This window comes from Siphateles boraxobius, unplaced genomic scaffold (assembly GCF_051911475.1).
Source record: "Siphateles boraxobius isolate OS27281-9 unplaced genomic scaffold, OSU_SipBor_1 86, whole genome shotgun sequence".
NCBI classification, from domain to species: Eukaryota; Metazoa; Chordata; class Actinopteri; order Cypriniformes; family Leuciscidae; genus Siphateles; species Siphateles boraxobius.
In genome coordinates, this window is record NW_027509215.1 from 2,919,696 (window position 1) to 2,946,900 (window position 27,205).

Genomic DNA, 27,205 nt, shown 5'->3' on the forward strand with positions numbered 1-27,205 from the left:
GGCATGATGGAGCAGTGAGTAGGTTAAGTAGCCTACACAGCAAAATGACATGACAAACTATTTTTTTTTAAATGACGTTTATCGCGTTTTGGAAAAGAGCTCTTCATTTGAAAGGTTAGTGAAAATGAATAAATAACACTTACCAGAGAATTTTAAGTACTAGCCTACAAAATTGTTCTCTTGATAAAAATGAACTTTACAAATGTCACTGCTGCTGCAAAATTCGATTCATGTATTAACTTAAGGTTCTTATTGAAATTAATCCAAGAATGCATAATAATCCCTATTATTCTGATAATTATAATACAATTTTGTAATAATGTTTGTGCTGTGGGACAGTGTTATCCAATCTATGTCAGAATACAATGCGCGCGAAACACCACCACAATAAAACAACCACAAGATGGCGGCATTTACAGTTTTTAAAATGATGATTTCTCCTTGTTATGCTGACTAGCTGTCTATAAAATAATTACTCTAAATGAAATGTTTTTTAAAACTAATATTCCTATAATTATTTGCATACATCCCAATTTCTATCATTTACATAATATTCCTATTATTATTTGCATATTATCAAAATTTATATCAGGTAGATCAAGTTTCTAGTCACGCGTGACGGTTTTTTCCGTTTCCCGATCTGTCCAGAGAACTACCTGTTTTGCTAGTTTTTAATCAATCCGACTTTCTACAGCTGCAGAAAGAAACGAACGCAATATCAACACCAGCCTTTTAATATATTATTGTACAAAAACACATATAAAATATACAAGGGAGACATGACTTTTTCTAATCTAAATGATTTGTTCTTGTAGTACAAAATGTATAATAACGTCAAACAACACTATGGGCTTTGCTACACTTGAAAAAGCTGTTATATTTTGCCGTGACAACAACATGTCACAAGTCTTTCATAATCAAGTTTTTGTTTGCAAACAACGGCCAGCCACATGTAAGTTCTCCTGCACGGAATTCTGGGATATGATGTTCTTTTGCTGGTTTGAAGGACTGGTGATATGCCACTAGAACTACATTTCCCTATAAACACCTTGCAGAACAGCTGACACAACAGAAGCCTAAAAGCTGTGTGTACTTTCTTTGTGCCAGAACACGCAGAGAGCCACTATGAGACGGACGTTAACAAAGAAATCTTAATAGTGACAGCACGAGTGCTCACGCTTATGGAGCTATTTTTCAGAAACAAACCGGATTTGTTTGATCACATTTACTTTTAAGGACCTCTACTCTTTGCTGTTGTTTTTTATGTTTTCCAGAAAGTTGGTCTCCTGGGGATAAGGTGAGAAAATCAATGCTGAAAAATTATTCTGAACAACTTGAACGATTGAGAGATCATGTCAGTATAATGCGATATGATGAATGCGTTAACAATGTGCTTTTAAAGATGAATATATTCCGTGTCATGGTTCTTTATGGCGAGTTAACAAACAATATTCAGGATTTTATATATACATATATATGTATATATGTGTATATAATCTGTTGTATTATACAGCATGCAGAGCAAAAATAAGTATCGTATATGTATTTAAAATCTGCATGGAAATGTTTAGCATGCTGGAAAGCCCATCTTGGACTAGCAACAAAACAGCTAGCCTATTCCAGGTCCAGGATGGTTATTTGGAACTTAATATCTGGTCGACTAGTTTGCACCCTGCCTTGGTATCCTTTATAGAGTAGAATCACACATAATTGATCTCATTTCTATGAGGTCATCATTTCAGTCCACATGGGGCATGTGTAACTGTAGGGGAAATATTGAGCAACCGTCCATGTTCTTTTATTTCTACTTCCACAACAAAACAAACCTGAGTGACTTTAAAAAAAGATTGCGCAAACTCACTCCCTCTCTCATACATGCACTCACTCACTTTATCTCTCAGCACAAAGAATCAGTGTTCCTTTTATATCAGTGGCAGTGCTATATTGCCTTGAGGAATATATTTGTATAGTTTTTTTGTTTTTACTGCTCACAGAATTTCAGTGTGCTCTAGTAACATTCACAGATATTTATGGACTCAATCACTTTGTGCAATAGTTTGCTTTACACATTTGTATTTTTTTCAATGTTGCTAGTTGTCATGACCCTTGTGACAGATTATAACACTTATAATACATTTGTAATTATAATAACACTTAAGTTAAAAATTTACCTTAATAATAATGCTGAATTAATAATGAATTACTTGGTTTGAAAATATAGGCCCGGTTTCACAGACCATGTTTAGAAGATTAAGCCAAGATAAGGCCTTAGTTCAATTAGGACATTTAAGTAGCTTTTATAAACATGCCTTAGAATAATGCATTACTGGTGTGCATCTTGAGACAAAACAATGGCACTGACATATTTTAAGATATGTCAGTACAAGTTGCTTTCAGTTAAAACCGCTCAATGTATTTTAGTATAGGAATAGGCTTAAATCTTGTCTGTGATACCGGGGGTCATGGCTATATTAACAAATAATGATAGATTTTCAAAATAATTGTTACTATTGAAATTCTCTTGAGCATGAACTTGACCTTTAGCCTCTGCATCAGGGTCAAAAAGTCACCTTGAAAGTTTGAATCTGGCCACGTTCTGTATGAAATGAATAATACAAGAGGTCAATAATATATGGTTGCAGTAGTTTCCTTCTCAGTAAGTGATAACAAACACATTTGAACCAGGTCTTTGGATTTACTTTAAAATTACAGACTGTAATGTTGTACCAGGGGTACCATTCTCAAGAAGGTGGATCTCAGTAGGACTAAATACCACTTATAGTGTTTGTTGATTGTAACTGCTGTTCCTCTACAGGTGTTGATGGTTGCTGATCGTTTTCCTGCAGGAATTTGATAGTGATTGTTAGTTGGTGAAGGGCTCCTGTCAGATACAATCATGGTGCTCATTTTGGGGCGGCGGCAGAATCATGAGAACTCTAGTGGCGTGCCTGAATCGCCAGCAATAAAGCGTAAAATCTTTGAGATGGAGTCTAAGTCCCTGAGCGACGTGTTCAACTTCTCTTCCGGTTCCTCTCACTCTGAGAGCGTCCTCCAGGTCTTCAACGAATTCCGCGACAGCCGCCTCTTCACGGACGTGATCATCAGTGTCCAGGGCCGCCAGTTCCCCTGTCACCGCGCCGTGCTGTCGGCCTGTAGCAGCTACTTCCGTGCCATGTTCTGCAACGACCACAAGGAGAGCCACGAGATGCTGGTGGAGATCAACGGCATCCAGGCGGACGCTATGGACACGTTCCTGCAGTACGTTTACACCGGACATGCCTGCATCACCACACAGAACGTCCAGTTCCTCTTCGAGACCTCCAGCCTCTTCCAGATCGCCACTCTGCGGGATGCTTGCGCAAAATTCCTGGAGGAGCAGCTGGACCCCTGCAACTGCCTCGGCATCCAGCGCTTCGCAGATGCCCACTCTCTCAAACAGCTGGCCAGCCGTTGCCGTGCTTTCGCCTTGCTGAATTTTCCAGAGGTGGCACAGCATGAGGAGTTTCTAGACCTCCACAAGGATGAGCTGGAGGAATACTTGGCCAGCGACGAACTGTCCATTGGCAGGGAGGAGGTGGTGTTTGAGGCGGTGATGCATTGGGTCTACCACGGCGTGGAGTATCGCAGACCCATGCTGAAAGATCTGCTGCAACATGTCCGACTGCCTCTGCTTCATCCCAACTATTTTGTACAGACGGTGAGTGGCACATTCAAATTCATTTGGCAGGTGGAGAAGCTCTTTTTTAAGTTCAACAAATCCAGAAAGGCTCTGCTTAGATGTTTATAGAGTGCTACAGTGTTGTATTTTTATAGGCCAACCTGGAAGCTAGCATCACCCTGGTTCACTCGACAAAAATCCAATAGGATTTTTTTATGTCCCAGGCCACCTCTGTAGTCCAGCTTTTTTCCAAGATAAGTAAAAGGTTTAAAAAAAGTCACAACGGGGAATTACTAATGTATTTTAAGTTAAAGAATAAAACGTGAAAATATCTTGAACTTGTGTTAACCACAGACCTTATTTTAGGCATTTACCAAAAACAAATAAAAAAAACCCATTGACTTCAGGAGAATGGAACCATAAGTGCTAAAATTCTAACTTATTTCAGAGTTTTGATCTACAAAAAAAATTTATTGGGTATAGTATATGGTTATGAAACCAGATAAAGCAAGGACTTTAGTTTTGCTCCAATGGTATTTCAAACACTTGAACCAGCTAATCAAGATCCTGGGGTTCGCTTGAAAATTATCGGCAGATGTGTTGAACTAGTCAATTCAAGCTTTCTTTATTGTCATAATAGAACAAGATAGCTGGACTCTACAGGAAGACAGATATGAGGAAACATGTTTCAGGTTAAGCAATAAGATTGTGTTAATTTCTCTGCTGCAGGTGGAAGGTGATAAACTGATCCAGAATGCTCCAGAATGTTATCAACTGCTGCACGAAGCACGCCGCTACCATGTACTTGGCAATGAGATGATGTCACCACGTACAAGACCCCGCAGGTACGATGTAGTTTTTGATCAAAAATTGGTCGATGCGATGTCAGATCACATTGTCAGCATTGCTCGTGAAATAGTTTTTTCTTCTTGTGAAGGACTAAAATAACATGCATTTTACAGAGAAAATGAAACCACTGAAAAAGAGTCAGTTTTTCACTGAACATTTGAGGATGAGCTGTAGAACATCAACATTATTATTATGTCCTTGAATTTTACATGCAACAATGAAATCAATGACATTATCAAATAAAAATGCACTCATGTTGACTACTGGAAAAACACTACATCTGAAAAAATTTCTGTTTGAAATGCGAAGTTATTATAAACGTGTACTGTTTTGTAATTAATTTTCTTTATCAGTATTGCTTATTCTTTTTGAATTTGAACAATCCCAAAGTATACTTCAGTTTTATGCGCTTTTTTTCCTTTAACCTTGACTTCGAAACAGTGGCCTGGGCTAGTGTTGCCATTAATCAGTAAAAAAATTATTGGACTTGAAAAATCCCAATGACTTGCATTGCAGGAGGGACGTCATATCTAGGAACCACACTACAATCACTCAAAACACACTGTGTCTGTGACTTGCACCACTCACGTTTTCTAAGGGACATTTGTTTGGAGAAAGAATATTTGTTTAGTGGCACCATGTCTTATTTTGGAGGCAGTATTTATTTAGGGAAATATCTGTGTTTGGAGGTAGTATCTGTATTTTTAGATTACTGTCTTTATTGCAGTCTGATGTGTGGAGCCGTAATCTGTACTTGAAGGCAGTACCTTAAAATGGAGTTTCTGTATTTTGATTCAATATCCTAATATGGGGTCTGTATCTGTATTTAGAAGCCGTATCTGTGTCCTGGATGTTATCTGTGTTTGGAGTTAGTATCTTGCATTGGGTGCTGAAAATGTATGAGCTTGTTTTTCAGACATTCCACTCTGCCATAAAACCTGTCAAAATCATATTTCAAATTGATTTAGTGTTTTAAAAATGAGCACATTCAGCCCAGAGCAACCACAAATGCAAAAAATTCATTGTATAGGACTTAAGTTATTGTCTGCACTAAACACACATAAAAGAGCTGTGCTGGCACTCAGTGTAAACATTGTCGCATAGTGTATTTCAGACGGCTGTTTTTGTGTTTGGTTGGGGGTTATTCAGGTCAGAATTCTTTTAAAAAGAAAAACACGAATTTCTAGGAAGAGTATTATTTTTCCAATGAATCATTGCAGAAGCTCATTGTACCTCAGGCAATGAAGCTTAACCACATCCTGATGCTGTCATCTCTTTATTTCTCCTCTTTAAAGTTCACGCTTATCTAAATATATTGTTTCTCTCTATCTACAGGTCCACTGGTTTCTCTGAGGTTATTGTGGTGGTGGGAGGCTGTGAGCGAGTGGGGGGGTTCAATCTCCCATACACAGAATGTTACGACCCTGTGACGGGAGAGTGGACATCTCTTGCTAAACACCCCGAGTACACTAAGTCTGAGTATGCAGTATGTGCCCTCCGCAACGACATTCTTGTGTCAGGTGAGACCCTCATATTCCCACCTCAAAAAAGATAAATTGAAAAATATTGTTTTCTATTTTCATGTAGCCCCATGCACAGTAAATCCTCATTGGTCCAAAACCCTCGCCATAGCTGTATATGAAACAACCTATATGTTCTAAATGGTTGTGATTTGTCACATCAGGCTTCATTTTAGGGTAGGGTGATATTTGCTATACTTTTAGTACTGTGTGTCCTGTACTTGGTCACAGTGACTGATCAGCAAGAGGCTAGTTCTGCGGAACCCGAACACACACACACACACACACACACACACAACACACACACACACACACACACACACGCACACATACATACACACACACACTCTCTCTCTATTTTGACCTGTGTTGTTGGCACAGGCATGTAGAACTTCCTATAAAAGTAGATTTACCCAGATTTACATGTTTGAGAGGAGTCTTGATGTCTGCTTGGAACATAAATGACATCTAATATAAAATTTAAATGAAAAATGCTGACAAGAATATTTACACTCAATTGATTTTTGCTTTATTGCTGTAAAAAAAAAAACATTTGAAGTGTCCAAATTCCAGTGTTGTGCAAGTTACTTCCAAACTGTAATACATTATATATTACTTGTTACTGTTATTTAAAAGTAATTCATTACCTTACAATATTACTGTCTCAGAATTGTAATGCGTTACATTACTCCTGTATTACTTTTGAGTTACTTTCACCAAAATAACTATACAGGAGTAGAACTTAACATTCTAAAATGACTAGGGCTGTAAGGATATGCCAAATCATATGAAACCGAAATCGCGACACTCAGATCCACGAACCTGCAGAATCGCGACACACCCCTTCCAACTCCCAGCGTTATCCATACCGTCCAGATCCAATGCTACCACATCTTTAAATTACTATTAGTATTATTTGAAGTAAACTTAACATTATAAAATACGTAGACCTACACCACAAAACTAGTTGAGGATAAATTATTTAAAATTTGGGAATTCCAGCGTTATGGACATGACATTTGCAGTCAAAACTTGAAATATAAATTCTCAGAAAATGCATTAATACCAAAATATTGAAACGTCTTTTTATCCATAGGCTCCTCCCTGAAAGGAGTCCAGACATTAGAAAAATATCAGTCTACACATGCGTTTTATATTTAATATTAGGGAAATAGACAGTCATGCGTGACAAAAAACAATCTTTAACTTTTAGGAGGCAACGATTATTATTTTTATTTTTATTTTTTTTTGTAATTCTGTGAATTACACTGCGCAAATCGGATGAAGAAGGGTTGGCTCTCCACAGAACATAAAATATTCATTTTATTTAATTTTTCGTGTTTGCATTTATGAGGAAAAAACAATGTTACAGACGTGACAGTTCTCCGTTATGGAGACGACCGCTCTGAAGCGGCACTAAAAGACTGCTTTAAAACTTTCACAGAGACCTTACACACACAAAGCCTTTCTTTAAAGTGAATTTCGTTTTGTATTAATTGTATCTTAATTTTAACCAATGTTTCGTCAACCAATTGCCTGGATTTAAGCGCATGAACTGGAGCGCGTCTCATAAATGAACCGAAACTCAGCGTATTAGTATAGCCTATTCACGGACTTGAAAAATATATCTATATTGAAATGTCTACTTGTAAACAGAACAATTCAAAACGAAAGAAAACATGCTCTCTGCTTATGAAATGAAATGTGCATTTCTCTCTGGTGCATTCACTACTGCGAAGATCGAGAGTCAGCATCGTCAACTTCATCTTGACTATTAATAAACAATCAACATGTCTCCTTGCTATATTTGACATATTCATAATCATTGCTTTTGCCGGTTCTTTGTGACAGCTTTTAGGTGCTTTATCGGCAGCGCCGCCGCCCTTACATGAACGCGTCACCACCGCATCAAAAACATGATTGCGTGATGAAAACATGAAAAATACCACATAAACATAGCCTAACTGTTTAGAAAGAAAACACAGAACGAATAGCCTAATGCGCATACGTCCATCTCGCGAATGTATAGTCTTCTTCATGCCATCTTTACCATTATCCGCTTTTCCACTGGCCAGCGCGAGCACAGAGGCCAAAATCATACCTCACGGCACTCCTGTAAAAAAAATAAATCGCTATACAAATATATCAGACGCTGCCATTTAGTCTTTATTTACAGACTTGGACACCACACGCGGCTATTGACTGACCACGAACAGGTAATTTAGCCTACTTGCATTTTTCATTCGTTAATGTCTCGCGGTCTTGCTGTTTTTTGTTGTTGTTTGTTTTACAATTAAAACTAAAAGTCTGTTGTAACGCAAGCCTTACTGAACATGTACCGAGTAAAATATTACTGAAAATTGCTAAGTAATGCCTTACACTACTGCGTTACAGCAAAAAGTAATATGTTACTGTAATGCATTACTTTTGTAACGCGTTACTCCCAACACTGCCAAATTCTGACAAGTCTATCACTGTGTGATGTGTGGGGAAAAAGTGGGCTGTAACTTTTAGTCAGACATGATGTCCACTTGACGGGTTAAAAACTGAAAAAAGAACAATCAGTTTTGAGGACAGGATCCAAGCCATAAACGGGGATTAGAATATCATAGATACTGCTCCAAAAAGCACATCCATACATCATAGAAGTAATATATTAGACTCCAGGGGGTTAATAAATGCCTTCTGAAGTGATGCGTTTTTGTAAGAAAAACATCCATTATGTAAAACCTTATAAAGTAATATCACTGGTATCTGGCAACGGCCGTATATGCGTTTTCAAGAGAGTCGAGTTCCGGCAGAAGGGTGACCTCTGATCCGAGGTAGGGTGTAGCTACTCTTCTCTTATTTCGAAATATAAGAGAATATAATCCTCTGCGATAGAGGATTCCACATCAATTCTCACTTAAGGTTATGCTACACCTACTTTAATCCACTCAGAATACCTTAATACTTCCATAGCAACACCCTGGCAACCCTACACACCATCCTGACTGGCACCATCCTGGCATGAGCAAGCACCACTCGCATTCCCAGAGAATGAGCTTTTAAGGTATCATGCCAGAAAGCAACCATTCAGAACACCGTAGCAACTCCCTAAAATCTGCTTAGTAACATGCTTTATACCACTTTAGTAACTTTATAACACATAGCAAAACCCTTTCAACCATACACACAATCCTGCCATTGTGGCTGTGCCTTGTGCATTAGCAAGCACGACTCACATTTTCTTCAAACAATGTAACCCTCTACTTTTAAATACTTTGTTCAGTTGAGCTTCATTTGAACAAATTCTGTTATGGATGGGTTGGGCAAATTAGTCCTGGGCTTTCTGTGGTGAGTTAAGGGCTTTTAGCAAATGCCTTGTTTGTGAGGACATTTCTAGAACAGCTGTTTATGATTCGATGAAAATCGGCCTCTGTGACCAGCTAGTGTGTCAAGGGCTGTTCTCACTGGCAAACTCTAGCGTTCTATTGACTGAGAGCTTGGGACATTTTAAACTAACTGGCACTGGCAAGCGGCTTCTTAAGGGAGTATTTGTGCCAAAAGTTTCAGAATGGTTCCAGGAATTATCTGCAGTTTTTGGCTGCAGATGTTGGTAAGTCTGCACGATATGAGGAAAAGCTGCGATGTGCGATATCATTGTTCAATATTGCGATGATGATACGACTTGCGGTAAATATTCAAATGTGATTATGTCTATGTTCGCAAAGAACCTATTAAAGCACTTAACTATGAATAGCCTATTCCCACTGAATTAAGAAATCAAATCGATAATTTTGGACATGCTTTTATTGAACAAATTGCACATAAATTAGGCATAATGACTTGAGAAATTAACTTTCAATTTCCCCTGCTCCTTTTCAAATATTTTCTTGTAAACTCAACAAAAACATCTCTTTATGATTGTATTGCAGGTGGTGATGAAGGTTGGTTGTGTTTCCTATTGAAGTTGCCACCGCTGTTCGGCATGTTTTACACAGTACCTGTGTTTGTAACACGTCATCTCTCCTGAATCCAAAATAATTCCATATTGCTGAAGTGCTGTTCTTTTTCATCTTTTTCGTCCCTCACTCTTCTCTCCTTCCTCCACCATCGTATTTGCTAACGGCACAGTGTCGCCGCTAAATTGACACCAATCAATCTGAGCGTAGCTGACACTTCCTGGGGCTTCATCTTATTGACCAAATAGCATGAATGCACCAATCATGTCTTCAGGGCTACACGTGATAGGTCAAACTTGTGAATGCTTGGCGCATGTAATTCACTTTTTTCCCTTATTCATTGTTTCAGGCAGTCTTTTGCGAATGTGTTCATTGCGCATGTTTATATCGCAGTGACGATGAAATAAGATGTATCGTTCAGCCCTAGTGTAGTTATTGCATTACGTCATCCAGTGCCCAAAGGTTATGTCTATGTATACAGGTCATGCATTTGAGGAGCTTCTATAACTGTGACGTTTTTATACATTTCAACTTGATCTAAACACTTTTAAGTCATGTGTGTTTTTGGTTACACACGCTAGATGTAATAACCAGGAACTCTGAATTGTATTATTCTCCTTCTAGAGCCATTTATTTAGTGCTTTAAAAACATGAAGAAAGGAGTGTGACTGTCCTTTTGAGCTCATGTTGTCACGTGTCAGGATTGCCCTTCTCTCTTTCTCACACACACACACACACGCTACTTATTGCTGTTCTCGTGTGCACGTGCAGTTGGCCGGCCCCCAGTATTAGGTTCAGAGGCCCCTTACTAAATCTGTCCATGTCCTCTGTCAGAAGTCATATCCTACAGGCTTGGTGGTTCAGCTGTCTTTGATAAACATTACTCCTGCAGAACCAGTAAGAATTTGCCGTTAATAAGCTTTTGCTTTCGGTTTATTGCATACAAAAAAAAAGTATGTACAAGTAAATAAACTTGAAATACACTAAAGTACCCTGCATTTTGGACAGTTTGTATGGTGTTAACGTATTAAATTACTTGACAAATAATCTGTCATGTGAGCCCTTTATTTGCATTTCTTCAGAAGAGCCTAAAAATAAAAATTGCCATCATTCTCACCCTCATGTTATTCCAAACCTGTATGACCTCTTTTTCTTCTACAAAACCTTGGACCCCATAGACTTTCATTTTATGTACAAAAATATATGATATCTTTTATTTGAAATACCATCTTTCGTGTTTCATAGAAGAAAGAAAATCATACAGGTTTGCAATGGCTTAATAATGAGTAAATAATGCTTTCTCGCTTGATGTTTTGAATGATCTGGTGCTTCCTGTTCACGGTTGTCCATTTTAGGAGGCTTGAATAGCTAGTGGGCTGGTTTTGTTATGAAAATCTGGCAACCCTGGTTTAGGGAACCATACTTATTGACTAATTGTGTATGCCAAGATCCAATACTGGTTCTGACTTGGTGTTTGCAATATTTTGCAAGAAATGTTATGAATGCTGAGAAGAATTGTCTTTTTTTAGTTTAAAATTGGCAACCAATTTAGCACTTATCCAAGCCCTAAATGTGCTTCAAATCTGTTTAGGATAATCCTAAATGTTTTAAGCTACATCCCTTCAGCATGTCTAGCAATGTCTATGCTAATGAGAAGCTTTTTCTGTTCACCTGGAGGTTTTGCATCCTGCTTTAAGGAATCTCTGTGTCGGCAGGAGACTGAATCAGACTTAAATGCTGGTTCGTCCGATCTTCAGTCTGAATGAATGTCACAAAGGCTTGATGTTTTTTTGTCAGGGGATATTTATGACAGAAGATTAAACTAAAAGGACTGGAGCCGGGCTTTATTATGTTTACTCAGTATTAGAGGAAAAGGCAAACACATCCTCTTTAATTAAACAGGGATTTTGACTCTGCCTTTGTTTACCAGACAGTTGCTCTGCTAATGGAGTTTATGAGCACTGTAGTTCTTTCTGTGGTGCTCGTACTTCCTCAGAACCCCCCGCTTTTTCCTTCTTTGAGCTTCCCCTTTATCCTTTTTTCTGATGCTTGTTTTTAGTATGATTACTCTTAAATGTGTTCAACTATTTTCAGTGCAGGAACACTACAACACTGTTATCATAAGACTTCACCTTTTTATCTCATATAATTGAAGGTGTTGACAAGATGCCCAGGTAGTGCACCAACTTACCTTGAAGGGACTCAGAGAGGGAGGAAGAGCCTCATGTGCTATTTGAGAACGTCTGACACCTACATTATCTAAGTCTATGAACAGAATTAAAGTGGAACGGCCTGCTGCCAGATGTTTAGCGTGTGTGTGGGAGAGTAGGACTGTCAGAGCTTGCCTCAGACCTGTTTGGATGATAACCAGCCATTTGGGTCAGATGTGAAGTGGCACAGAATAGAATAGCCCTCGGCAGGTTTAGATAAACATAGATGACAACAAGAAAGGATGTTCAGATCAGAGGGAGCATTTCTGTTTAACAGGAACACAGGTGAGGCACTGTGGTTTGTGTAATTACAGACATTGTGTTGTCTCAAACTGAGAACTAATAATATGTTTGTGGGTTTGCAAAGTTGAAATTCTTGACCACAAAAAAAAGCTGCTAGTGGTTGATAACTAAACAGTGGCCCCAAAAAGTATTTGGTCATTTAAAGGAATAGTTCACCCAAAAATTAAAGTATTCTCATCATTACTCACTCATGCCATCCCTGATGTTTATGACTTTCTTTCTTCAGATAAACTCTGATGAAAATTTTTAGGAAAATATTCCATCTCTGTAAGTTGATATAATGGCATTGAATGGGTGCTGCTTGTTTGACAGTTGGAAAAACCCACATTATAGCATTGTGAAGCACACAAGAGAAATCTGTCGTCTGTTACTTCTCGTGTGAGCTTTCCAACTCGCTTACATCACAATGTCCATCTCATGAACGCTCGTATGACAGTAGACCGGAAGCAATGCTTTATAATTTAAGAAAATTTGTATTTTTCTTTTTACACACACACACACATACACACACCTCTATCGTTTTCCTTCAGAAGACATTGATTCTTCAACTGTGGTCCCACGGATTACCATCATGATCGTTGTTTGTGGGTTTTTTGTGCCCATTTCACCCATCCAAGCGGGCGCACGTACACAGCAGTGCACCTCAGTTGTGGGTAATGAGAGTCGAAGAGAGTGCTGTTCATTCACTCCCCCCACCTTCATTTCCTGCCGCTACTGAGACTCCAACCTGTGACCTTCGGGTTACAAGTCAGACTCTCTAACCATTAGGTCACAACTGTCTGAGGATGCAGTTTTCTATATTAATCTGTCCACAAAATAAGGTCAAGTTGGTGTACAAACGCACACAGAGCCTGCTCTTGCTGCATGTTAATTTTTTGGTTATTATTTACAGGTGGACGCATCAACAGCAGTTATGTGTGGATGTATAACTCCCAGCTCAACGTCTGGATCAGAGTGGCCTCTCTTAATAAGGGGCGCTGGAGACACAAGATGACCGTCCTACTGGGGAAGGTGAGAGAGAGTGTGGTGTGCATATGTGTGAGTGTTTCCAGTCCCAGTGTCCAATTTCCTAAATCAGAGGAACATATCCTTTAGAGCAGTGGGACTGTTTGGATTTGCACCTGTGTTTTGCACTGGTTAAACATCTAATGTACTAAAATATTTGTGATTTAAATGTTGCTTGAACATTTTTTTAATTGGTTCAAATACACGGCTACTTTTGAGAGAGTTAATTTTAGCTCCAATAATGCTTTATTTACAGCATTTGTTTTAGACATCCCCACCCTTCCTTTGTTTTTCCTTATCATAATTAGCCCTGTAATGTAATTATTCTTCTCTTTCTACTACACAACCTTTAAATATTTCAGCTTGATACACTTAACATTTGTTCCACTTTCGACTCCAGTGATTGTTTTTGACGACAATTTCAGCCTTTAATGTGCCATTTAATTAAAATTAGCATATGAAAATCTCCTGTTGCAGTTGGTTTCCTCTCTTGTGTTTATTTGGAGATTGTGTTGTTATTGGTCTATTCTTCCTTAATGAATGGTTAACACATTTTACAATATTTAAATCAATTATTCATACAGAAAGAACAATTTCAGTAAAAATCTGTATTTTGTTTTCCAGTACAAACAAATAAACAACTAAACAGGAACAAAATTGCATAAGATATTTAAAAAAAAATTGTATCCCATTGTCAATTTTTTCTTTTTTGTTTTACAACATTTAGTGTGGTTTATGCTTTAAAATGAGACAAAAACAATTAGTAACACTTTACTTAAAGCCTTTATGTATAATGCATTATATTTTTTCATAAATAATTGTAATCAAAGTTAAAATGTATTATAATATTCACAGATTTCTTGTTAAATAATGCATTATACTTTCCAAAGGTATATTATGTCTGATGTTACAATTATTCATGAGACCATACAATTAATTATATTGTGCATTGCAATGTATAATTACTGCATATATATATATATATATATATATATATATATATATATATATATATATATATATATATATATATATATATATATATATATATAGACCGTTTTTGCAGCATGAAACTTATAATCAGTGCATAACGTTATAATCTGTACACTTTTCTTTTTTCTTTTTTTTTTTAATCTGCACTGTTGTCACTTAGGCATTGAAATATCCAGGCTTTCAGTGTGTTTATAGGACTGATGTTACGATCAGATTTTTACAGCTCTAATCAGATTATGCTGTTGTAATTTGACCTATTGCCATTTGATTGATAATTATGTAGAAATGAGCTGTCCCGGTATTGTACGTTTTGTTTGTCCTATGCAGAATCATGATCCTCTTCGTGTAATTATTCATGAAAAGTGTTTTGGGTGTTTGTAAATGTTTGAGACATATGAATTTCATTACACATGCGGGGGGTATAACATTCTGCGGCTGCCTGCTTGGATGTAATGGATTTCTCTGTTCGTACACACAGAGAGGCATAGACACGCACATAATGATCTCTTGAGAATCTTTTTTCCTTGGAAAACTGTTCTAATTCTCTCTCTTCCTCTTTTTTTCCTTGGAAAAGAGTTCTAATTCTCTCTCTTCCTCTGTGTGTTTATCTGTCCGCCCAGTGCCCATCCTCATCTTTGGTTATTGACAGCATGTTTGCATGATTTTCAGGATGTTTGTAGTTGCTATAAAATGGAAATTCATTTGAAATCCTCCTTTTTAAAAAATGAGTTCACCCAAAAATAGAAATTGTTAACATTTAAGGCCCCTATATACTCACGGCAAAGTTCCTTAGCTTGGGTAAAACGAAGTTCAAAATATGTTCAGCTCTCCTGTTGAACAGGTTTCCCGTTTATCATCTTTAATGTAGGTCGTGTCATTATGTTGTTATCATGGCTCGTCCACATTTCCTCTGTGGTGTCAGTTTCAGGATAAAGAGGTTTGTGGAGAGGATTTGAAGAGTGTTTCTCAGTGGCTACACTGCCGTGCAAAGGCGAAAGACCATAACTGTGTTTTTGGTCAAATTAGTTATTGATATTTTTGGCACATTCAGACCTCATTTATCATGTGGATAAGTATCTTAAATCAATTCCATTGTTTTTGCGAGAAATTGGGTTGTCTTAACAGTAACTTCCAAAAGCCCCTGAGAAACCAAGGCAGAACACCGTAACACCAGTTACCGCTCTTTGGCTTTGTTTTGGAACGCGCATATTTAGTTTGGCTACGGTACTCTGCGTTTGTTTAGCCGCCCGTGAATACGAAGTTACTGTACAGGAGGTGTTCTGTCAAATAATGCTACTTATCAGATTGTATGGTGTTCTGCCTTTGTTTTACTCTCCATTAAAATATTAATTGTAACTTAAAACAACTTAGCCTGTGTACAGCTACCATCAGTCCCTGTAACTTCTGATGTCCTCAGAGCTTTGTCCTGCACAAACGTGGCCAGAACGTTTAGTATGGTCTGAACCCGCTCCATCAACAAACGTGCGTTATCGATCGCGAAGGATATATGCAGAGTTGACAGAAAAACGTGTCACATGCCGTAGCAGGTAAATACAACAAAGCACAAAAGCCTCGCCTCACCCAGTTCGGGTACTGGACCTGGTTGAAACTCGCATGCATCTAGCTGAAAGAGTGCCAAAACTGCGCCGGCGCCTTTAGCACCGCCCTGAACATGGTCAACAAGTGTATATTGGTGCATACACATACAAAATAATGAAGCAACAAGTGTAGGCTACTGGTGCATACAACACCAGCTGACCAGCTCTTACAAGCAGGTTATACCTATAATCACAGCGACCGGGATAAATCCGCGAGAAGAGCCAAGTACACAAGCAGAATAATAGGGCAGACAGCTGAAACCACCGCATAGCCTACTGAAAAGACGCGGAACACAGAAGGCTTTAAACACATTTAAGGCCCCAATATACTCATGGCAAAGTTCTTTTGCTTGGGTAAAACGAAGTTCAAAATATGTGAGCAGTGATATATTGTTAGCAAACATCTGACGCCACACACACTGCTAAGAGCAACGGTTAGATGAATATGTATTATGTGCTGTGCGCTTTCCTTTCAATAACAAAATAAATGCACGACAAAATTAAGAAAACTGCAAGCATTTTAGTGAAGCTCCAGAAAAGCATCTGTTCATAGCATCATGGATATTGTCACGGGAGTGAAGAATCACTTGACAAGGCAGGCTTCGTGAAAAGGCCCCGGAGGGTGGATTTATTTACAATTAAACAAAACTGGTGAAAGAAGGTAAGCCGGTGCGTGATGGCTGGTGCTTTAAGTGCTCTCCGGTGTTCAATCCCAACGAAAGTGGGTGTCCAAAACTAGTTCCAAAACGGTGGGCTGTCAGTCACTCGCTGCTTTCTGGGGAGTACAGAGAGAAAGGTTAGACCAGCGCTTTCATTCGGTTCGAGACTAGCGTCTGTCTGTTTGCTAGGCATGTGCTGCTTATGTGGCTGTGGGCTGATTGGGAGCAGCTGTGACCGACCAGCCAGCGATGAGGAGGTGCAGGTGTTTTGTGTTGGTTGTCAGGGCGACGCTGATTAATCCGAGGACGCTCGTCACAATATGTTTGCACGAGCTCTGCAATTCGGCATTCTAGTATTGTCACATTTATTTATATAGCACTTTATTCAATAGATTTCTTAAAATCAAGCAGCTTTACTAGGTATGCACCGAATGTTCGGCAACGTAAATTATTCGGCCGAAAATAGCAAAAAAAAGCATTTTCGGTGTTCGGCCGAATAAGTAAAAAGACCGAATAAATGTGACCGAACAATGACGTTTTTGATGAGGCGATCAAATAGTAACCAATAAAGAGTGAGAGGCGCGCGCTTTATAAATGCAGCAAACATGCCCTCTTTGCGCAGATAACAAAAGAGAAGCTCATCAGATGCATCTGTGGCAGACGTTGTACCCTTACTTGCAGCACTAAAGCGTCTTTTAACCCTCTGTAGTTGACAAACGCGCCACCGCGTTTTGCTGGATTTTTTTCACATAGCAGCAAAATAGATTTAAATACTCTGTCATTTATGGTCACTTAAATGCAGACTTAAGAAATATGAAAAAATAAACTGTTAAATGTCTACTTGTGTCCACTTACAATCGAAAAAAAACTGTGCTTTTGTAAAATAAAGAAAATAAACAGGGTGTGCTTTCTGCCCCTCCGTCTCCGTTAACTTTTTTTCTGGAGCACGTCTCTAAACTTAAACAAAACTCAGCCAATACTAGTCAAATAGGCAAAGGCAATATATCTTTATAATCATTTAATTGTCTACTTTTAAATTATCTAATTCAAAACGAAAACAAATATTCTCAGTAGTTCTCTGGGAAGCATAAAAAATATAGTAGTTATTGAAGTACCACTTTCATCTGTGCTCTATAACTTCCTAATTCGTTAATCAGAGTTTATTTTTAGTTAATAGTAGTTACTAGATTGTTAATAAACTTTTTCAGTAGTTCTCTGGGAAGCATTAAAAAAATAGTAGTTATTGATTTAGTTAATAGTGAACTACCACTTTCATCTGTGCGCTATTACTTACTAGTTCGTTAATCAGAGTTTCTTGTTAGTTAATAATAGTTACTAGATTGTTAACATTGTGTTACTAATTGGTTCTTGTGTAGTTATTCATTAACGAAGGAACCGTATTCTAAAGTGTTACCCTCCTTATCTGCTAATCGCCACGGAGAGCGCGCGCTATATTGAAATGATCTGAGGCAATCCATGCAAACCTGTCAACGCCCACGATAAAGTGTATGTAAACCGCAAAAGTAAGCTTATGTCTAGGACAGTTATTCATTTGTTGTGGGTTCATGCGCTTTTCAATGCACTTTTTTTAGTTACATTCTTTCATCAGTCAGTTATAGGCCTAACATAGGCTATTCAAATAGGGGGGCTTCAAAGATGGCCAAATAAAAATATATTTTTTATTTTACTAATTTATTTAATTTAAGTTATATTGTGCTTTGTTTAAGTAATATCTGCTGGAATGTTAAAAAAAATTCAGTGTTAAATAAATTGCATTTTTGCAATTTGATTTTTTTTTCTCTGAAAAGCAAGACAAAATAGTAAAAAAGCATATTTTTACTATTTAATTAAATGCAATGGTGAAAAAATTAGCAAAATAAATGGAACACATTTGAAACACCGCATTCGGTGTTCGGCCTTCGGGCAAGTGTTTCATTATTATTCGGCTTCGGCCAAGAATTTTCATTTCGGTGCATCCCTAAGCTTTACTGTATTTAAACATGAAAAACGGTGTCAGTGTCTCGTTTCATCAGAAGTACAACTTCTATTTTCTACTATAATGCAGCTCTCCAGTGTGTTCATGTTTTTACTCGAGGACGTCTGACCTTGACAGACTGAACGGGATAAATGAACTGGAAAAGATTTCAACATGAGAGAAGGTGGAGCCTCAGCGCACACCTACCTATTACGTGATCGCCACAGACCAATGGTAATACAAAGGTGTTTACCAGCCGTAGCAAACTTTTCCGTAGAGTTAGCTTTGGCAAGCTGTTTCGAACGAACTTGATTTTGGCCTGATATTGTTCGAAATTACTTCACATCAGTTTGTGTTTCGATTTCGCTTTAAGTATGTCGGAGCTTGTACTCATCCTCATATTGTTCCAAACCCAAATTACTTTTTCTTCAGGGGAATGCAATTTTTTTTGTTTTTAAAACCTCTGTAATGCTCATTAACAGGTTCACAAATTTTTTTTATGGGGTCTACTAGAATACATCAATTATTTTTCAAAACTCATTATTTTTCTTAAAATTTACATTGTTGCAGGCAGTACCTGTTTTCACCCTTTGTCTGAAAGCTCAGTTTTAAATTGCTGAACGCTTTGAAAAACGTAGTCTGACTGGTCAGTCGGGCCCATGTCATAACTGAATGAGGAACAACTAAGAAGTTTGTTGATTGTCAGTGACGTAGCAGGCTCACTGTGACACCATTGACGCATTGCGGGTCCCTGTCCCCACTGGGCCGGTATAAACTCTACACCACTGTCTTTGTGCTTCACGAAAAAAGTCAGTCATACATGTTTGGAATAACATGAGAATTAGTCGATTGTGATAATTTGTTTTCCGGTGAACTATCCCTTACATGTTTAATTCATTCCATCTTTCATTAGATTTATTTTACTTTAGGTTTTCTTTTAAATGGATAGCTCACCCAAAAATGAAAATTGTCATTTACTCACCCTTTGTTCCAAACTTGTATGGATTTCTTTCTTCTGCTGAAAAGAAGATATTTTGAAGACTGTCAGTAACTAAACAGTTGAAGGGCCCCATTGACTTCCATAGTATTTTTTCCATACTATGGAAGTCAATGGGGCACATCAAATGTTTGGTTACCCATATTCCTCAAAATATCAGAAGACAGACAACATAAGAAAAAAATTCATACAGGTTCGGAACATTTTTAGGTGAACTCTCCCAAGCATTTCATTTTGTGTCATTTGTTTGTGTGCATGTTCTTTATGTCCACATTGGTACTGCAGGTGTATTTTTTTTGGTTTCTTGTATAGAACCAAACACTGTAACACAGGTGGTGACACTGTATAGACTCTCTCTAATTCCAGAAGAACCTCTTTATTGTTTTGCTGTAATATGATCACCTGCACATACAGGATTATAACTTCAATTCAAAGAATAAGTCAGCCATCTAACATGATTTCATTCCATCTACCTTTATATCCATTCAACCATCATTCTCTTATCTTGTTTGTGCAAAGAGAGGGGATTTCAATTCTTATCGTATTTATTATTATTTTTTACCAAGGAAAATTGGCATGAATGCCGTTTCAGTCACTGAGGACAGGGTGTGACAGAGTTTAAAATAATTAGAGAGAATGAATGAGATAACTTTACTCTCCTAGGTCAGAGGTCATCTGTCTGTATGAGTGTTTGCACATGAGCTTAGGCCTAAAGCTACTGCAATCGGGTTTCCCGTTTATCAGCTGTTCGTACACACAGAGAGGTATAGACACGCACATAATGATCTCTTGAGAATCTTTTTTCCTTGGAAAACTGTTCTAATTCTCTCTCTTCCTCTTTTTTCCTTGGAAAAGAGTTCTAATTCTCTCTCTTCCTTTTGTGTGTGTTCATCTGTCCGCCCAGTGCCCATCCTCATCTTTGGTTATTGACCTCATGTTTGCATGATTTTCAGGATGTTTGTAGTTGCTTTAATATGGAAATTCATTTGAAATCCTCCTTTTTAAAAAATGAGTTCACCCAAAAATAGAAATTGTTAACATTTAAGGCCCCTATATACTCACGGCAAAGTTCCTTAGCTTGGGTAAAACGAAGTTCAAAATATGTTCAGCTCTCCTGTTGAACAGGTTTCCCGTTTATCATCTTTAATGTAGGTCGTGTCATTATGTTGTTATCATGGCTCGTCCACATTTCCTCTGTGGTGTCAGTTTCAGGATAAAGAGGTTTGTGGAGAGGATTTGAAGAGTGTTTCTCAGTGGCTACACTGCCGCGCAAAGGCGAAAGACCTTAACTGTGTTTTTGGTCGAAAATTAGTTATTGATATTATTGGCACATTCAGACCTCCTTTATCATGTGGATAAGTATCTTAAATCAATTCCTTTGTTTTCGCGAGAAATTAATGGGTTGTCTTAACAGTAACTTCCAAAAAGCCCGTGAGAAACCAAGGCAGAACACCGTAACACCAGTTACCGCTCTTTGGCTTTGTTTTGGAACGCGCATATTTAGTTTGGCTACGGTACTCTGCGTTTGTTTAGCCACCCGTGAATACGAAGATATTCAAGAACAAAAGCCTCGCCTCACCCAGTTCGGGTACTGGACCTGGTTGAAACTCGCATGCATCTAGCTGAAGGGTGCCAAAACTGCGCCGGCGCTTTTAGCACCGCCCTGAACATGGTCAACAAGTGTATATTGGTGCATACACATACAACATAATGAAGCAACAAGTGTAGGTTACTGGTGCATACAGCACCAGCTGACCAGCTTTTACAAGCGGGTTATACCTATAATCACAGCGTCCGGAATAAATCCGCGAGAAGAGCCAAGTACACAAGCAGAAAAATAGGGCAGACAGCTGAAACCACAGCATACTGAAAAGATGCGGACCGTATAAGGTTGTGCTATAAATGCATTAGTCGTCTCGGTAGTCCAGAACATGCTCCTCACTATGTCTCAAGAGGGAAAGCACTGCGTTCGTAGGCCTACTCTTCGTGAACGTAAGAAGCAACACTTACGAACACGTATCTCGGGAAGCGCCTGTGATAAAGGGGCTATATGAATTTGAAATATGCGTCGTTCAGATCCACCGCTATAAACCAGTTCCCGTGTCCAATGTGCGCGAGGATCTGTTTGATCGTGATCATTTAGAACGCGCGCTTAGCGAGTTAGTGGGCTACCAATTGTTGATGCTCTCTGGAGGTATTTTGTCATTTCTAATGTATTAATAATGCCACCATAATGCAACCAAAGCACAGAATAGCCATAAGTAGATGGCTATACGTAATTGTAAAACATGGGCTACTAAATAAATGCCATGCTCACTTGATTTTATACAGGTGATACTATAATGATTTTGATAATGGTGATCAGCAACCAAATAGATAATGTGGAAGTAACTGCCTTTTGCCTTGGCATGACTTCTCTCTTTTTGATGAAAGTACAAAGGCAGAGTACAGTAACTTTAAAATGGTGGTCAAAAGTCAAGTTTGAGGTCAAGATTTTTTTTTTATGTAGATCATTTTCATTACTAAAACATATATTTTCGAGTGTCCTACCTGATTTGGCGGGACAACTAAAAATCTTTATAGTCATTTTTCTCAGTTCCACATTCTAGCGAGTTAAGGTCTTTAAGGAAATTATAATATATATATATATATAATTTCATATCTGTGTATGTATCCTGCAGGTGTATGCAGTTGGAGGTTATGATGGGCAGTGTTGTCTCAGTAACGTGGAGGTGTATGACTCCTTCTCCAACCGCTGGACTGAGGTGGCCCCTATGAAAGAAGCCGTCTACTCTCCGGCGGTCACCAGCTGTGCGGGAAAACTCTTCGTCATCGGAGGACAACCTGATGAAAACAGCTGCTCCAATAAGGTGACTGAGAAACAGCACTAAACAAACACAAAATATAAAATTAGGCAGAGCTGATCTAAAAAAACTAAAATCTTTGATCTTCAGCTTATAAGCACTGAAAATGCATTTGATGCCTATTGACTTTTAAGTGGTGGCAGACCCTTCCAATGAGTGCTCTTGACTAGGTGCATTAAAGGGAAAAAAAAGAAAGAGTCTTGATTTCATTTGTTTATGAAAAACTGACATAGATGACGTCTTTTATCAAATAAAAACTGCTTTTTTGCCTTGTCCCTCTTTTCCTCAAACCTGTCATCAGTTCCCTGGAATAAACCACACGCCCATTCCAACTTGAAAAGATTAGTCACGTCTAAATGATACTGTCATGTTTTTTTCCTCCTTGACACAATGCATTTAGAAAGCAAATGGTCCATAACCAGAGCAATAAAGTTTAACCAACCTGTAACGCATGCTATTTTTACACCTGGTAATAAGATGCGTTTAGATGATCGGGTCACAAGTAGACAAGGGAGACACATATCCATTTGAGATCTTTCGATCTAATGGACAATATGCTCCCTCAATTTAAATATGAATGTGCCCAGACTGAAATACATCAAAGAGCATCGGGTTTAGTTTCTACTCTGACAGTCGCAAGACCACGCCGAACGCTGTGAGTGTGTGTTAGAAATCAGTAATACTGAGAGAATATTGTGCTTGGTACGTTTTTCCTCTTCAAACTCCAGCCGACAAAGTTTAAATCCCGTCTGGCTAGCGTGCTTCCCATAATGTTTACTCATTAGGTCAGTAGGCGGAGAGTTCGAGGTCTTTTGTGGCTGTTCGAAAGCATTCGACCACATGCTACGTAAGCAGTCCGGTCAAATGTGTTTTCAACTACCTCTGGAAGAGGTTGAATATATTTGAATAAATTTTAAAATGTAATTTATTCCTGACAAAGAATTTTCAGTGTCATTACTCCAGTCTTCAGTGTCACATGGTTCTTCTGTAACTTTGGTTAACTCTTATTTAATCAAAAAGTGATAAACCCAGACTTTTGGGTATGATTAGGGTCCTGCTAATCTCACCTTTATTTTGTGCCTCATGCAACCCCTCGAATGTGGGCATCTTTTTGAACAGAAGGGCTGCTAATGGCAGGGCAGATGGGGAGTGAATGTGTGTGTTTGTGCAGGTGGTCTGTAACAGAGTGAACAGGTGGACCTCCGTAGTAAGCTTATTGTCCTCAGACACTGGTGCCATCTCGGATAACATCTCACATAGGTTTCTCTCATTGATTTTTCCAGTGCTCAGATTACTGCTTTCTTTACTTGCCATCTGGAACAAAAAGAGAAGGAGCTGATATAGTTTAATACAAAGCCCTCATGCTGAATGTTCCTCCGTGCAATTGCTTTGTCTGTCAGCTGAAAGTTTCCAAATGGCGTCTGCTCGACAGTACATCTTTACTCTCTGTCAGAGTGCGTGTCTTCGGTGACATCCATATTGTCATACTTTTTTAAATCTATACATCAAGCTAGCACAGAGAAAGATTGCTTGCACTGAAGATGCATATATTAGATTTAGTTGTTTCTGTTTTCTCTCTCTCAAGGCCTGTTCTCTGGTTTCAGCTCAATATATTTGGCATTATGCTGATGGCAATGAGGAAATTATGAATATGGTAGTTGATCACTGTTTTAACACCTGCATATTCATGTTATATATATATATATCAGTTTTGGCATTCCAATTTAAAACTATATTGATTTGATTCATTGACAAAATCTAATATATTAAGCAGTTCAATTTTTGCTAAAATATGGGGGGAAATTTAAAAAGGCTTATATGCTGAAAAGTAGGACTTAAAAATAGTCGCCAAGTCCCCTTTATTTACATAGCTCTTTATACAATACTGATTGTTTCAAAGCAGCTTTACAGTGATAACAGAAATTATTAATTGAAATAAAACTGAAATAAAAATATTAATGTAGATGGAAAAAATATGCAAAAAATGAAATTTAAAAATGACATCTTCATAAACATAAAAGAATAACTTTGAACTAATAATAAAAATGACATAACAAATTGACTAAATCTATAATGATAAAATTACAAAAGATTACTATTGTATATAAATAATATTATAATAGCACTATTAAAAGAAGTAGTTTATATAGCTTAGAATCTGAATCCTTTTATAACACACAAGCTTTCTCTGTTCTTTCTACACGCATATATGTTTCAGGTTCAGTGTTATGACCCAGAGACAGACAGCTGGCAGTTGAGGGCATGTATTCCCTTCACCAAACCCAATATTTCTGCCGTTTCTCTCAATAACGTCATCTACGTGTGCGGGGGCCTCACCAAGTCCATCTACTGCTACGACCCTTCACAGGACCACTGGTTGCATGTGGGTCACTCCTTCAGCAGACAGGTACCTGAAGCACAACTGCTAATAAACCAAAAAGTCAAACGTTCCTGTCATTTTATCCCACATACTGATTTTATTATTGTATGTCTGTGTGTGTTTAGGAGAGTTGCGGGATATCAATTTGTAACGGAAAGATCTACATCCTGGGTGGACGGGGAGAAAATGGGGAGGCATCTGACAACATTGTGTGCTATGACCCGGCCTCTGGCATCATCACATGCACTTCTGCTTTGCCTCGTCCTATCTCCTACCATGGCTGTGTTACCATACACCGTTTCAGTGAGAAACAACGCAAAGCCTGATAGCATCCACTAACGCACATGCAAACTCCCAAACATGGGCTCATCTGAACATGTATAACCAGATGTGCTCTTTTAAACTGTGCATACTTTAGGATTGTTTAACTGTTACAGTTGAACTCATCATCATGCCAAAGCTGTTTAGATTGTTATCTATGTGACAATTTCCTGCAGTCGTTTCTCTGGAAGACGGATGTAATGCATAACCTTCCTCATACCTGAAATACATTTAGATATTGTAAATTGAAACTATAAAAAACATTTCTGCTAATGGACACCTCACGGTTCTCAGAAGTGGGTCATCAAAGTGGTGAAGGGGAGATGACAGGAAATATAATTTATGTATTCCGGTTTGCTCCAATAACAAAATAAAAAAATCTGTGATGGCATTTCCATGACTTTCCAAAAGAGGGAAAAAATATAGAGAAACCGATTACAGCAGTCAGAAGAGAGAAAGATGTCAAATTTGCCGTTAATTTCTTAGCCGTTGTATTATAAACACCCTTGCAAAAGTGTTGATTTATTTTTTTGTAATTTACTGCCAATGTAATATATAACAAATTACAGCATTATACATTTAAAAACAAATTAAAATCTAAAAAACTTTACTAGATTTGTGATGTTGATTACTGTGGAAACGCGTCATCACAGACTGTGAAAAGGGTCGTTTGAAATAAAATAAAATGTAAATATTAGAAACTAAAATAATAAAACAATTAAACCTGAACAGCAATATAAAAAACAATAAAATGACAAAAGCTCATAATGAAATTACTAAACATTAAACTAAAATTAATATGAATATTAAAAATTTAAAAATAAAAGCTAAATATTGATTTACTAAAATAACGCATTCAGAGAATGTGTCAAATCTGATGGAGTAATCGCATAGATGCTGCCATTTTTTTCTTCCTATTTTATATGCAAATGTACTTTTGTTTATCCCTTAAACCCTTTTATCGCTGTTATTATTACTGTTGTTTCGTATCATTACTCCAAAATTTGACAACGATTTCTTGACATGGAGAAGTAGTCTGCAGATCAAAACTGTTTTTTTAGGTTCAGTCTTGGGAGTTGATTTTAATGTGCCATTTACTCTTTCTACATCATATTACACTTCTGAGCTTATTAAATAAAAGAAAGCACTTAAATAATACATCAGACATGCGGTATGAGGTTTTCATAAGGAGGTTTTTGTGTTTAAGCACTTGAAAACCTAAGTCTCGAAGCAGGAGCTCAGTGATGGACAGCTCTGATTTAATCAATGAAATGTCACGTCTGGTTCTTTTAGGTTCTTGATGAACCGTACAGCTGTGAATTATTTTTTTTTTCCTTCTGTGTATCATATCTGTATTTAAGCATCTCATCATCTTTGTGACAACCAGGACGTGCCTTTCTGACTGTTTTTTTTTTTTTAAGCAGAGCCCCAATCATGCACTTGTATGTACTAGTGTTAGTAATATTTCTCAGTGTAAATATATTTTACGTTTTTTATGTTATGTTAAAATTCTTGCGTGTCTGCGGGGGAATGTGCATGTTAAAATAAGACTAACTTGCAACTGTTTTCATGTTTTTGCAGTTATATAATTGCAGTCTCTACTCTAGTGCTTATCAGTACTGGAAACAGACATTTACTTACTTTACATTAGATTCATAGTATCGGTTGCATTTTCTGCAATGCATCTGAACGTGTCAGGCAGGATGCTGGCAGCTAGTTTACTCAAAAGCCTGCATCACCATTTCTGCCTGCAATGATAAAATATATATAAGTGTGTCTGTATATATGTATTTATATATTTTCATATAAATATGTTTTGTTGATTTTTTTTCTCTCCATTCAATCACTTTAATTATTACCAGCTGTACTGTTCTAATGTTTTTGTAAATGTTATTTTCCCTTTTTTTAAAATAAATATAATAAACCAGC

At 37.8% G+C, this 27,205-nt stretch overlaps 1 protein-coding gene across 1 annotated transcript; it reads left to right on the forward strand.

The window, feature by feature from the left end:
- The first annotated feature begins 1,053 nt into the window (after positions 1-1,053).
- On the forward strand, positions 1,054-27,205 carry klhl24a (kelch-like family member 24a). Its single transcript, XM_077222358.1, has 8 exons — positions 1,054-1,297; positions 2,816-3,697; positions 4,388-4,503; positions 5,843-6,027; positions 13,377-13,495; positions 22,393-22,581; positions 24,794-24,982; positions 25,081-27,205. Exons 2-8 carry the CDS (start codon positions 2,897-2,899, stop codon positions 25,279-25,281), a joined length of 1,800 nt encoding a protein of 599 aa, XP_077078473.1. The 5' UTR covers positions 1,054-1,297; positions 2,816-2,896; the 3' UTR covers positions 25,282-27,205.